A 14,341-nucleotide genomic window follows, 5' to 3' on the forward strand; every position below is an offset into this window, starting at 1 on the left:
TGGATGGTCCCACTCTGACCACTGGGTACACTGGCTCTTGGATCTAAGGAGGTGCTAATTTAGCCTCTGCCTGAGGCTACCCAGCAGGAGCTACGAAGAGATCTGCAGATTCCCCTTCCTTGTTTGGGGTTTGGAGGTGCCCAGATGAGGCCCAGCTGTGAAGCAATGCAAGCTGCTGTGGGGCCTTGGGCCTTTTCTTGGAAGTTCTGGGTCTGTCTGGCCCAGCTGCAGTTTGTTAGGTAATTTTCAGATTGCAAAGGGGCAGGGCATTCATATGCAAAAGCCTCTGCCGTAGCTTGGGTGGGGCGGGGTCTCAGGGAATCAACAGGGTGGAGCAAACAGCTATGGCTGATCCTCAGCCCTGCCCTAAGAGGCCCCGTGTCTCAGTGTCCCGGTAATCGCTGCAAGCACCTTTGAGAGAAAGCCGCTCTCAAGTTCCGAGTTCTGCCCGCTGCCAGACAGTCCAGTTTCTCCCTGTATGAGTCTGGGTCCCCAGAGATTCACCCGGAACTGGAGTTCAGAGCAGTTGAGGGCTTGTGACTCCCTCCCGATTCAAAAAGACAGCCGTGTCCTCAGTTGCCAGCTCTTGCCACGTGCGCCTCCGTACCTCTGCACTTTACTTCCACACCTCCTCTGAGTCTCAGTGTGCTTTTCTCTTTCCTTCTAGTTGTAGAATTTCCACTCAGCCAGCCTTCCTGTAGTTCTGGATGATGTCCGTTTTGTCTTTTAGTTGTATTTTTGTTGTTGTTGTGGGAGGCAGCAATTTCCGGTGTTTACCTATGCCGCCACCTTGGTTTCCGGGCAGCCGCCATCTTTGACCACATGGGGTGGTCCTCTTGTGTGTTGGCGTTATGGTCAATTTGCATGTTACTCTTTTATTAGATAGGAGGATTTCCTCTAATTAATTCCCTTTTAATGTGCACAAATTTCATGCACCAGGCCACTAGTTTAGCCATAATTCCAATTCCCTATACGCCAAGGTTGTAGGTTCTATCCCAGGTCAGAGTAAATGCAATGATCAACCAATGAATGAATAAATAAGTGGGACAACAAATTGATGTTTCTCTTTCTCCTTTCCTGCCCCTCCCTCTTTCTCAAAATCAATTTTAAAAAATTTTCTTTTGCCGTGGCTGGTTGCTCAGTGGTTAGAGCATCAGCCTGTGCACTGAAGGGTCACAGGTTTAATTCCCCATCAAGGGCATGAGCCTGGGTTACAGGTTTGAAGCCAGGCCCCGATCAGGGTGCCTATGGAAGCTAATCAATCAATGTGTCTCTCACACATCGATGTTTCTCTCTCCCTACCTTTACCTTCCCTTCCACTCTAATTCATGTGTAATTTTACCAAAATGTTATTATACTGCTTTTGTGCTACACCTTGATTTTTTAAAATAGTTTTACTAAGATATAAATTCAGATACCATACAAGTCACCCATTTAAAATGTACAATTCAATGGTTTTTGGTACATTTCATTATTTTTTTTTTTTTACACGGTAAAACACTTATAACATAAACTGTGCCATTTTAACTACTGAGTATAAAATTCTGTGGCATACAGAACATTCGGAGGCAGTCCTCACCACGACCTGTTAAGCAGCCAGCCTCCATTCCCCTCCCCGGCCACCTCTCCTCTGCTTTCTGTTTCTAACGTGCCACTGCATTATTTTTAAACTCTCCCCATAACCTCTGGGTAATAAGGTTGGTCCCAGGTTTTGCAACTAAAATAGACACCACTGGGCATGTACCAAGAGGAGGCTTTCTGCAGGGCATTTTAGCTACCACAAATCAGAGAGGTAAAAACCACCCATCCGAGAACACTGAGCTAGAAATAAAAGTTATTACAATTTTAAGGAAATAATTTCTCTGTAACTAGTACAATTCATAGAAATATAGTCTAGAAACTCTCAAGCCCACTGGGATAGTGTATACTGATGCTCAAATAATACCACCTGTGATAGCAAAGATCTGAAAGTAGGTCTCCACCAACAGAAGAATGGACACACAAATTGTGGTATTGTCATAAGATAGGACATAGCAGTGAAAATTAATTACCTTAAGCCACAAGGAAAAAAAAGGATCAATCTCATAAAAATATTGAGTGAAAAAAGCAAGCTCAATAGAACATATGTGGAATAATACCATTTATGTAAAGTTTGAAAACATGCTCAACAATACCAAATGTTGCTTAAAGATATATACGTAAATGATAAAACTATCAGATTTGAGATAAAGGTCCCTGAAGGAAGGGAGATGAGGGGTTACTGCCAAAGAAGACACAAGAGGGATTTAACGATGTGGACAAGGTTTTGTTTGGAATGCTGAACACCACATATTATTACTCATTTTAAACATTAATTTTAAAAAGTAAAAACAAGAAAAGTTGACAATATCGGGACAAAAAGACACTCAACTAAGAAAAGTGTCATCATTTCAACAGCACAGGGACTTTGAGATCTTTGGTAACCCTTTGGTTTGAACCAAACAGAAAGATGGATGTTTATAGCTGTCAGTCTTTTCAGAATCATTTTCTAACATAAAACATATTTCACTGACCATCTTTTCAGAAGATGAAGTGATACCACACAATCTGTGTACGCCGGCAGTTAGTTGTTCTTCTACTCCCCCAAAGCTCAGGTCTAGTGCTCTCCCTGTATTGCTGCACGAGCTCTGGAACGGGCTGAACTCCTCCCCGACTCCCCACTGCCCTTCTCTTGGCTCCCAAGGTCCTTTCTGTGCAGCCCAGCCCAGCTTCCACGTCCACCAGGGGCCAACACTCAATGTGAATGATTTTGTCAAATCTTTCGACAGCCCTCTCAGGTCAGTCACCAAGAGTATTATTTGTTCACAGAAGAGGAGACTGAGGCTCAGAGAGGGTGGGCATGTGGTGCTAGGGATGGACCTCAGTCGGGCGCCCACGGTGGGGCGGGAGCCGGGAGCTCACCTCTTTGTTGTGCTGATCCTTCAGTAGGTCTCGGAGGGTGCGGTTGGTCTCCTCAAAAGTGCTCAGCTTCTGCAGGAGAAGTTCCTTCTGCCTCGTCAGGGTGTTGATGTCCGTACAGGTCATTTGTTTTTCCTGGAAGACAGCAAGAAGCCTTACATGTACAGGAGCTGGCAGAGGCAGGCCACACCAGGACTTAAGAGGTACTGGTGCCCGGAAGCCCAGCAACGACCTGGGCTGTGTACAGGGTCAGGATGGCAAGGACAGGATTCCTGGAGGTCTTGGACCTGGAAGGATGGGCAGGATCTGAGCCTGCTGACAGCGATAGTGGGGAAACTCAGTGTCGGTGAGTGTAGTCAAGGCAAGCTTCCTAGAGGAAGCAGACGACACCACCTGGTGGCTGATACTGTACTTGCAGGAATCAGGTGGTGGGGTGATCCCAAGAGACCCATGACGAGGTCTCCTCAGAGGCCCTGGCCACCAGAGGTCATCCTTAAGGGTCTGGCCCTGGACCTGAGGGTGGGGGATGGGAACTGAGGAGTTCAATGTGCCCTTCCCCCGCCTGGAGATGTCATAAAGTCAGCCTGATGACTGCGTAAAGCCCCCACCCTCGCTTGTGGCTGCCCCCCCTCGGGGCCCAGTCGCAGGGCTAGGTTGCTCTGCCTACCACCCACCGTCTTCAGCTTCCCGATGGTATCCTTCAGGGCCATGACTTGCTTGGCTGCGGCAGCCCCATCCATTTCCGCCTCCACCAGCTTGGACATGAGGCACTCCTTCTCTTGCTGGAGGTGTTTCTTCTGAAGCCTGGGGCCAGAAGGGAGGACTGTGAGCCTCTCAGGCCCCAGCCCCCCCGGAGCTCTGAGGCTCGCCTCACAATGCCCTGTGAGCCTCATCTCCTAGTCAAGGAACGGTGGGGGAGGGGGAAGAGGTAGCCTTCTGGTCCAAGTGGCCTAGAAAGACACCTGGGCACCAAAGCAGGGCTTCCACATCAGGTCACATGGTGCCACCTACTTGTCCTGCCCCGGCCACTGCCCTGGCCTCTTAACCATCTTCAGATCAGCTCTTGAGCCCTCCCATCCACTCTCCACACTGGAGTCAAATCTGCTTACACCATTTCCTGCTTTGAAACCCTTCCAAGGCTCCCTATTGCCCTCAATGCAAACTCCTCCAAGTGGCTGTTAAGAGCCAGCCCCTGACGAACTCCATGGCACCCCTTGCCCTCTGCCCACCCACCCTCCTCACTCTGGCCTGCTTTCCCTCTCTGTCACAGAACCCTCCCATCTTGGGGCCCTCACACGAGATGTTCCCCAGCATCCACCTGCCTAACTCCTCGCCACCTACAGGACTCCCCTTAAATGTCCCTTTTCCCAGAAAGGGTCCCTCTTCCTGAGGAGGGCTGGAGTCCAGGGCAGGGCCTTACATGGTGAAGTCCTTCTCCTCCTTGATGCGCTCGATGTTGTGCCTCAACACTGTGTTCTCATGCTCGGTCTCAGCCAGCTCGTGGGCCACCTCCTCCAGTTCCTCCTTCCGCTCTTCCAGGAACCTCTTAGCCATCTGACGCTCACCCTTCTGCATCTTGACCTGTCCATGGGCAGCAGGTGGGGCCACTGAGGGGCGGCCCCTCCTTCCTGCCACATGTGAGGCCCACCTAGTGACAGCTACATAGGTACTCAGTGCATTGGGTGAAATCTTAGCTCGTTGTCACAAAGACTCAGGGAACACACTGTTCCTCTCATTCCCTCTTACTGAGGAGGCTGAGTACAGTCAGCCCGAGGGGCCTGCTGGGTGGGGAAGAGCCAGGCTATAGGCCGTGGTTCCGCTGGAGGGAGGTGTGACAGAGGCCCCTGTGCTGTGGCTACGGCGGAAGGAGGGACTGTTGCCAGGCCGCCCGCCCAGGTTCTCTAGGAGGGCCCAGGGCCCCGAGTGCGGGGGGCCGGGGGGGATTAGAGGCACAGGCCACAGTAGCAGTGAAGGCCTGGGTTTCACACCAGCAACGCCAACTTCCTAGTTGGAGGCCATGGTCTTCAAGGTTGTTTCCGTTCCCATTGCCACATTCCACCCAGACACCGTCCAGCAACTGAGGACAATCTCCCTTCACTTCATTTCCCAAACAGGGACACGACTACTCCAGGTTCCTCGGTGGCATTAGAGGCCGCCATCCACACAGAGCACCAGGCCGGTCAGGGCGGCCGGGCTAAGTGTTCGATGGAGAGGCATCCCAGGTCCCCGATTCGAATGCCAGGGGCACCCGAAGTTCTGGGCAGAGCTGCGTGGGTGGCCTGCAGAGAGGCAGCCGGAAGGAAGTGCCCACCAGGAACACACCTGGGAAGTCCCACACCACCTCAGGGTTCTAGCTGTTCCAGCCTCCCACACCCCTCACCTCAGATTTGAGACAACCGACTGCGTTCATTAGACTGTCAATCTTCTTATCATAATGGTTCATTTTACAGTGACCCGAGTCGTCATCCTCTGTAGAGAGGTCACTTAACCGCATTACTGAGACCAGCTTTTCTGAAGATGGTGGCGTAATCTCCAGGCAGTGAGGTGGATTCTGATGTAGAGGAGGGAGAACACAGGAACTCATAAGGCAAATCCACAGCCATCAGCTCCACCACACCTGGTTGTCCACAGGCAGGAAGAACCAAAATGCTAACGGGCCAGCCACAGGGGCCCCAGGAGCCAGAATCTGCCATACCTACTTAATGGAATGCCACCTATCCCTGTTTAAATGTTTTTGAATATTTTCTAACACAGAGATAGTATTTAAAATAAAGAATATAAAGTGCCAAAAACAGTAATTTCTAAAGTTGGCAAATGTTTGGGGCAAGAAATGTTTTCATATACCTAGAGTGGGAGTGAAGTATGTCAAAAGTTTTTTAAATGAATATGAATGCCTAATAGTAGATAGTTGTAAAGGTAACAAATCTTTTATAAAAGACATTTTAAGTAAGGGAATTTGAATATTCACCAGATATATGATATTAAGAAATAAAGTTTTTAGGAGTAATAATTGTTATTTTGGTTATATAGAAAAAATGTTACTAGAAATACATACGGAATAATTAATATGGTATGCTGTTTGGAAAATACTTAAATACATCAGCATAAAAAATTTTAAATGCATATGCCCCTCAGAAGAGTTTATGCAAAGCTGTATAATGCTTTGCTATTAAGACTTCAAAAAAGAATATTATAATCTGGGGGTCCAGGATTTGCATGGGTTTTTGATAAATTGAACTTGACTCATTCTACAAATTTATTCTGATGCATTAAGTAGCTGCTGTTTCTCATTATTTATGTAGTTCTTTGCTCCTCTTTTTTTAAAATATATTTTTATTTAAAAATTCAGAGAGGAAAGGAGAGGGAGAGAGAGATAGAAACATCAATGATGAGAGAAAATCATTGATCGGCTGCCTCCTGCACACCCCCAACTGGGGATGGAGCCTGCAACCCAGGCATGTGCCCTTGACCGGAATTGAACCTGGGACTCTTCAGTCCGCAGGCCGATGTTCTATCCACTGAGCCAAACTGGCTAGGGCTCTTTGCTCCTCTTAAGCCACTGTTGGCTGACCTTCTGTGCCAATTTCCAGGAAAAGAGGATGGCTATCAGGAGTAAAAGGTGGTATACAATAAAAGTGTAACTGTTATATTAAACAAGTAGGACTCATTGGGTACAATTTAAAAAATGTATGTGCCTTTGGTTCCAGAAATTCTATTTCTAAGGATTTATCAAGAAAATGAATCAGTATTTAAATTCAAGGCAAGGATACAGATAAATATATGACAATATAGTATTGTTTAAATACGTAACAGTACAAACATACACATAATAGAACACTGCCTTAAAAAATTAACATGCGCCCTGGCCGGCGTGGCTCAGTTGGTTGAACGTTGCCCCATGTACCAAAAGGTCACTGATTCGATTCCTGGTCAGGGCACATACCCAGGTTGCAGGTTTGGTCCCCAATTGCCAGAGGCAGCCGATAAATGTTTTTCTCTATGTCCCTTCCTCTCTATCTCAAATCAATAAAAACATAAAAATTAAAAATAAAAACCACTAAAATAATAATAACATGTAATGGAAACATAGTTAAAGTATGTTTATAAAAAAGGATGTTGTGCCCGGCAGGTGTGGCTCAAGGGATTGAGCGTCACCCTATACACCAAGAGGTTGCTGGTTTGATTCCTGGTCAGGGCATAGGCCGGGGTTTGGACTCTATCCCCAGTAGGGGGCATGCAGAGGGCAGCCGATGGATGTTTCTCTCTCTCTCTCTCCCCCTCTCCCTTCTTCTCTCTCTCTCTAAAATAAATATAAACATATTGTTTTAAAAAGGATGTTGTACAATAATTAAAATGTAATCCCATTGTTACAAAAATTAAAAATGAGTCAGTTCATAAGACAAGATCAGGAAGTTGCAAGTGACATAGGTCATTTCAGGATGGTGGGATCATAGGTGATTATTAGTTTCCTCCTTAATTTGGGTTTTCTAATTTATCAACAATGACTATGCATTGCTTTTATAAGAAAATATAATTTTTAATATTTAAAAGAAAATTGGAAAATATACAGATAGCATCATTACAATTGAAGTAAAAAAAACCAACAACTCTGACCCTGACTGGGTAGTCGGTTGGTTGGAGTGTCGTCCCATACACCAAGGGGTTTCCGGTCAGGGCACATACCTGGATGGTGGGGTCGATCCCTGGTTGGGGTGCATACGGGAGGCAACAAATCAATGCTTCTTTCACATCGATGTTTCTCCCTCTCTCCCTTCCTTTCTCTCCAAAATCAATTTTAAAAAAACCACCTACTTGCATGGGTATGGTAAAAGTACTAAAATATTAGTTTTGGGACAGTGATTACCCTTGGGGAGGAAGTGACAGGAAAGGGCCAGAGGGGAGATTCTGGGGAAGCGGGCTGGTCTGTGCATGGTAGTGTAACTACTACCTCAATCTCGGTAATGGTTACATGGTATTCCATTGTATGGATGTATCATAATTTAAGCAAGACCCTCCTGACTGACATTTAGGTTGCTTCTGATTTTTCTCTATTACAACTTAATATTTTAAAGCTTAATAGGAGCCAGATTAGAGAAGAATTACAGGCAATTTCCTATTTTTCTGTATTTTCAGTTTTCCATAACAGAAATCGATCCCTTCATTTAATAATAGAGAAAAAAGCCAGACCTTCTTTTTCCCAAAGCTAACCTTATGTATCAGAAAGGGTTTTTAAAAAACTAGAATCCCTACATGCACACAGCAGCTCTGGGTCCATGTCCCGCTCCACCACAAACTTCCACCTCCTAGGGTCTTTTCTCTCTTGTCCAGAACAGAAAAGGCCAGGCGGGGCCTCCCAGGCACACAAAGGCCCCTGGGAAGTGGGAAAGGGCTAGCCCAAGTAGCATGAAAGACAACTACTGTTTGAGAGATGACAAGTCACCTCTCTGGGCCCCTCCATTTCTGGATTCTGGGGCCCAGGACTGAAACAGACATTGAGCTTTCCGGAGGAGATCATAGTTCCTAGCAACTCATGTCAAAAGGACGCCAATTTCCATAACGGCATATCTTTGTTGTAGACTCTGAAAACTACCATTGTTTTGCAAAGCATTTTAGATAATAAAATATAGTATGCTTATAAAGAAATTCAAGCATGCCATTAAAAATAAACCATTAAAGCCTCCCATACTCCCAGGGTAGGTAAGCACTGCTTAACACTTCTGTATACCCTCCCAGAAAATGTTATGTGCATACAAACATATCCACACAGGGACGCACAGGCTCCCCTTTCTGGACAAACTGGGCCAAACTCTCTATGCTATGAGGCTCTGTGATACATTATCATGCATAAACACTACCTCAATCCTGGTAATGGTTACATGGTATCCATTGCATGTATGTATCATAATTTAAGCAATATCCTCCTGACTGACATTTAGGTTGCTTTTGATTGTTCTCTATTACAAACAATGCTGTAGCAAAAACAGCATTTATACACAGTCCCTGTATTCTTCTGTGACTTTTTTTTTTAAATGTGGTTGGCATGGATAAGTGCATATCTTATTTTTTTTTTATTGTTAATCCTCACCTGGGGATATTTTTCCATTGATTTTTAGGGAGAGTGGGAAAGAGAGGGAAAAACAGAAACATCGATGTGAGAGAAACACATCAATTGGTTGCCTCCTGCATGAGCCCTGACCAGGACCTGGGCCGGGGAGGAGCCTGCAACCAAGGTACATGCCCTTGACCAGAATTAAACCCAGGACCCTTTAGTTTGCAAGCCAATGCTCTATCCACTGAGCCAAACCGGCTAGGGCTCTTCTGTGACTTTTAAAAGAAAAATTCCTATGCCCTAGCTGGTTTGGTTCAGTGGACAGAGCACCGGCCTGTGGATTGAAGGGTCCTGGGTTCGATTCTGGTCAAGGGCACATGCCAGGGTTGCGGGCTCCATCCCCAGTGGGGGGCATGCAGGAGGCAGCCGATCAATGATTCTCTCTCATCATTTTTGTTTCTATATCTCTCTCCCTCTCCCAAATCAATAAAAATATATGAAATAAAGATAAATTCCTAAATGTAAAACTAGAAGCAATGTTTAAATAGATGCTGCAAAGCTATCTCCAGAACAGTTGAATCGGTTTTATGATCCTCTCAAAACTGTCAGAACACTTTTCACTTATTCCCTAGAACTCCCCACACTCCAGTAATCTCGTAGGAACAAACAGGTAAATCAGGGAGTCAAAACCATAAGTATGATTAGAAACTTTAGAATAATTACTTTTATTTATTGTGGGACAAGACATTACAGAAGTAATAAGCTTTCAGAAAACGGAATCTTCCAAAATAGATCAGGTATCATCATCTTAAAGTAGCCTGAAGTTTTTTATTTGTCCCAATAATGAGATCTCTGTCTAAAACATGACCAAAAGGCCTTGTCTTATCAATTGAGTTTTTTCACTGCAATTGACAAGAATGGGCACATCTGTATGCTGCAGATGTAACCCAGCGCCCCGCAGTCTGGCATAAGTCTCAGTAAACATACGCAGCATGAACTACGGCAGAGACGGATGGACAGGCATGTTGAGGTGTGGCTAAAAAATGACAACAGTTCTCTTGTTATCTTGACAACTAAGTCTGAAGGCACTTATGCGTCAGTTCATTCCAAAAGTGGCTTTGATGACACTGTGGAATCTGTGCCTGGTCTTAACGAAGACTACCTCAAAAGAGGCGATGCTTTTCTGGGTATGTACATTCTGGTGTATATGTATATAAATGTATATTCAGTTATGCTCCAAAGCTATCACAGTCATGTGGGACAAGACCTATGGCTCCTCACATGTAAATCAGAGAGGTCAAGAGTACAGCCCCGCCCTGGCCGGTTTGGCTCAGAGGATAGAGCGTCGGCCTGCGGACTGAAGGGTCCCGGATTCGATTCCAGTCAAGGGCATGTATTTTGGTTTCGGCACATCCTCAGCGGTAGGCAGCTGATCGATTTTTCTCTCTCATCAATGTTTCTAACTCTCTATCCCTCTTCCTTCCTCTCTGTAAAAACCCAATAAAATGTATTTTTTTAAAAAAAGAGTATAGCCCCTAGAATGAGACCCCCTTGAGTACTCACTCCAGCTCTGCTACCTTCTCTGTGAGCCCTCACCTGTCCGGGCCATCATTTCCTCATCTGTACATGAGCAGAGCATCACATCTCACTGTTGTGAGGACTCAAGAAGACTCACGTACTTTCAGGGTTCAGCAAGGCTCTCAGTAAACGGGACCTACTGCCTGTCTCTAACAGCTACAGCCGACCCTGAATGACACTGCGTTTGAGGCCTGCTGGGGAGACCCTGCCTAGTCCGAGGAGAAAAGCCTCAACAGAGTGAGCCTACCTCCCACTTGCATCCCACATGCCGGGCAGATGATTTTCCGGGGGGCATCCAAGGTACCTTGGTTTTCACTCGGACACTCCGCCGCACATTCACGGTGTCCCCTTTCATTCCGCGCTTATGAGATTTCTGTGGAGAAGGACAAACCCAAGGTCACTTTCTCACACGGCCGGCTGTGGTGTCACGCTGATGGATGGCATCCATCTCCAACTCTGCCAGGGAGCCTCTTCTGACTACGGCTGCCGCCGCCGTAGATGACAGTCCTGCCTACCTTCTAGCCAGGCAACTGACCTCTGAAAGCAAGTGCGTTCGTCTGTCAAACCTTTGGAGTTAGGAACGCGAGGAGGCTGAGCGGAGCCGTGTCACCCTGCTCCATGGCCTTCACCTCGCCCCACTGGCATGCTCCTACCTGGCTGCTGGTCGCTGCTGGTTTCGGGAGTTTTTTTATGTGGACGTGGACAGGGGTGTTCTCATCCACATGAACATGTAAGGGGGGAGTTGAAGAGCGGTCCTTCATAGTTCGCTTCTGGCAGGCCGAGGGAGACAACACAAAAAAGGTTGATCTGTGGATGAGTAAACTGGGCATAAAACACAGAACTCGAAGCCTCTGAGGGCCACTGAAAGCCTCGCCACCAAGCGAGCAGGACAGCTACTAACTACTGGCATGCAGGCAGGGACCAAGGCGGCAGTGCCGTTCAGCAGGCTCCTGCAGAGATTCCAGCGGAAGACCATCAGACACACCCAGGTCCAACTGAGAGGAGGGTCTGCCAGACCCGCTGGTTCTACAAAAGAACCCAAACCCAGGCCCCAGGTGCTCGGAGCTGGATCTCCGTCCCAGCCTGCTGGAATGCAGAGCTCTTCCTTGGACTCAGTGCAGCACAGCTGGGAAGCAGACGAATCCTTCTACGCCATGATCTCTACTGGGCATGCGTGTTAGCACAGCAAACACACAAAATGATTACGGGGCACAATAAACCACGCAGCAGGCAGGTAAGAGACGGTGAAGAGAGAGAGCTGGAGGAAATGCCAAGGTGAGAAGGTTGTATTGATTCTAAAAAAGTATAAACAAGGCAAAACCCCAGCTACATGCCCCTCACTCACCATCAGCTCCTATCCCCTCCCCAATCTTATTTTCTTCTTCATTATTATTATTATTATTTAAATCCATTCCAAAGACTTCTGGAATTTGTCCAGGTGTAAAAAACCTCCTCAACCCGACAGCCTTACCACAAGCAAAACAACCCCCAAGCGATCAGCAGAACATGCATGCAGGCCCCTAGCAAAGTGCCCGGCTACAGCGGGGCCAGCCGGTAAGGCAGCTCCTGGAAAAGATGTGCAGAAGCGCTCCTGGCAGGGCTGCAGACTGGAGGGCTGCTCCGTGTGCGCATCACCTACCGTCACGGTCACACTGGGTGCGCCACAAGCTGTCCTCAAGACCTTTTTCTGCGTGAGACTTGTTACTCCGTTCTTCCCACACGATGGAAACCTGCACCCAGGTATAAGAACCAGATTATTACCAGAAAATTAGGGTTCTTCTATTGCTTAGATCTCCCAAAATTATACACTACATATGGCGGGTAACAAGTTGGCAGCTAGGAGAGCTGGTCTGGAATCACTTGGCTTCCTTGACATGAGCACCAAACAGGCATGGTGTGCCGGGCATGGGGATGGAAAGAGCAGGGGGGGCATTCGCAGGCTGGCCTTTTAACCTGCCAGCGCATCACATGTATTGTGACCTTTTGCTGGGAAGCCCAGCTGTCATCCTGCCCGGTGACAAGGAACAGGCAGCCCATGAGCAACAGCTGGGGTGAGGTGAAAGGGCCCAGGACAGTGCCTGGAGCAGAGGTGGCTCAGGGAATGGCTGACATCAAAACACAGAGCAATAAGCTCAGGAACAAAGTCCCTGTGACTCAAATTTATAAAATTAACAGTCAAATATTCAACAGAATGAAAAATTACTAGTTCCCAAAATACCCCACTTGATACTTTTGAGCTCCTAAGAAGCAGGGTTATTTTTGTTTTGGGTTGTTGTTTTTAAATACCATGTGCTTACACACAATCAGCCCTACCGCCAGATTTGCAAACGTAGCAAACATTTAATCTCCCAAATTTGGTAGTATTACATCCAAGAATTCCAGGATGGGGAGGGACCTGAAAAGTTCATTTGATCCATTCTACTGACAGCCTCCGACAGCCCCAAAATATGACTTTGCCCTCCCCACAAATACCTGGGAAAATAATGCAACATAAAATGCAATATAAAAAATCGTGAGCCTTTTATCATGGATGGAACTGGATAGCATTATGCTAAGTGAAATAAGCCAGTCAATGAAGGAAAAATACCACATGACCTCACTCATTCATGGATAATAAAGACCATTATAAACTTAAAAAAAAAAAATCTTGAGCCTTTTAACATGCATTTTGCTGTATTCTATTATACCTTGATTAAAAATGTATGTACTAATCATTTAACCAAGAAATACCAAAATCTAATAGACAGCTGTTGTTTTTTTTCCTTCCCCACTGAGAACATTTCTATTTACTTGAAGCCAGTAGATTTGGGTCATCTCCCCGCCTGAGCAGCCTTCCCATCAAACCGCTCGGACTCCACGAGCACCTTGCTAGCGGCCACATCCACCTCCTGCATCACTGTCATGCATTTACACCTGGCCCTCTTTCAAAAAGGATGAGCCTTGCACTCCACTGAGACAACAATAGCGGCCCTATCCTGCTACCGGGAACTGGGACACCCGGGAAGAGAGGGAGGGAGTCGGGCAGAGCGGAGAATGTGTGCATGCATTTTTTTTTTTCCTCCTTCCCTTTAAAAAAATGATTTCCACATATTTTGGTCCAGACTTCCAACACACCGCACAGAGAAGCTGAAAAGAGAAGCCTCCTTCCTGCAAGCCTGGCCCGGGGAGGGGAGGGGGGGGGCCCTGACCACCTTTCCCTGCCCTTGGGCGGAGGCGCCCCCCACGTTGGCAGTACCTGGGGGAGCCGCCTGAGGATGAGGCAGACATGACTAGGCATCAAAGCCGCAAAGGTGGGCAATGGGGTCAGCAGGCTCTGCTCAAGGGGACTCAGAGGGGCTTGTCAATGAGAATCTCAGGGGCCGTGCATCAAACGTCCTCTCTGAGGGGAGGAGGGTGGAAGCTTTGGGGGTGGCAGTTGGATGAAAACTTGGGAGGCGCTCCTCTCTACTGTCCAAGTCGCACAGCAACTGTCCTGCCAAAGTGGGGGGGAGAGAGGAGAGGCTGAGCGACCTGCGGGGCGGCGGGGGGCGCCAGGGAGTGAGGGGGGCGGATCAGGAAGAAAACCTGAGGTGCTGGCGGGAGAGAACCGCTAGGCCCCAAGTGGGCCCGAAAGGGCCGCAACCAGCACAGCGAGCTGGGGTGTGTGGGGAGGTTCGCGGCGGGGCCGGGGCAACAGTCTCCTAGGAGAAGGGGCGTTCCCGCTGAATCGCCACCGGAGGGACCAATAGTCTTCGGAGGAGGGAAGAACGGGGCGACGGGGACGGGGCGCTCGGCCGC

General features: G+C 47.5%; 1 protein-coding gene across 9 annotated transcripts in view; it reads right to left on the minus strand.

Annotated features, from left to right (window-relative positions):
• ODF2 (outer dense fiber of sperm tails 2) overlaps positions 1-14,341 on the minus strand; it is a 34,715-nt gene that overhangs the window by 18,934 nt on the left and 1,440 nt on the right. Inside the window, exons 2-9 of one of the 9 annotated variants that reach the window (XM_005881398.2) lie at positions 13,911-13,943; positions 12,204-12,295; positions 11,218-11,334; positions 10,869-10,937; positions 5,318-5,488; positions 4,358-4,518; positions 3,612-3,741; positions 2,941-3,072 (exon numbers count right to left, since the gene is read on the minus strand). In XM_005881398.2, coding sequence (XP_005881460.1) covers positions 2,941-3,072; positions 3,612-3,741; positions 4,358-4,518; positions 5,318-5,488; positions 10,869-10,937; positions 11,218-11,334; positions 12,204-12,295; positions 13,911-13,943 — 905 coding nt within the window. Of the gene's footprint in view, positions 1-2,940; positions 3,073-3,611; positions 3,742-4,357; positions 4,519-5,317; positions 5,489-10,811; positions 10,938-11,217; positions 11,372-12,203; positions 12,296-13,799; positions 14,037-14,128; positions 14,148-14,341 lie in introns of those variants that run through there. The other 8 variants (XM_014529403.1, XM_014529400.1, XM_005881399.2 and 5 more) reach the window with 8 other exon arrangements.

The sequence above is a fragment of the Myotis brandtii genome, unplaced genomic scaffold (assembly GCF_000412655.1).
Source record: "Myotis brandtii unplaced genomic scaffold, ASM41265v1 scaffold68, whole genome shotgun sequence".
NCBI classification, from domain to species: Eukaryota; Metazoa; Chordata; class Mammalia; order Chiroptera; family Vespertilionidae; genus Myotis; species Myotis brandtii.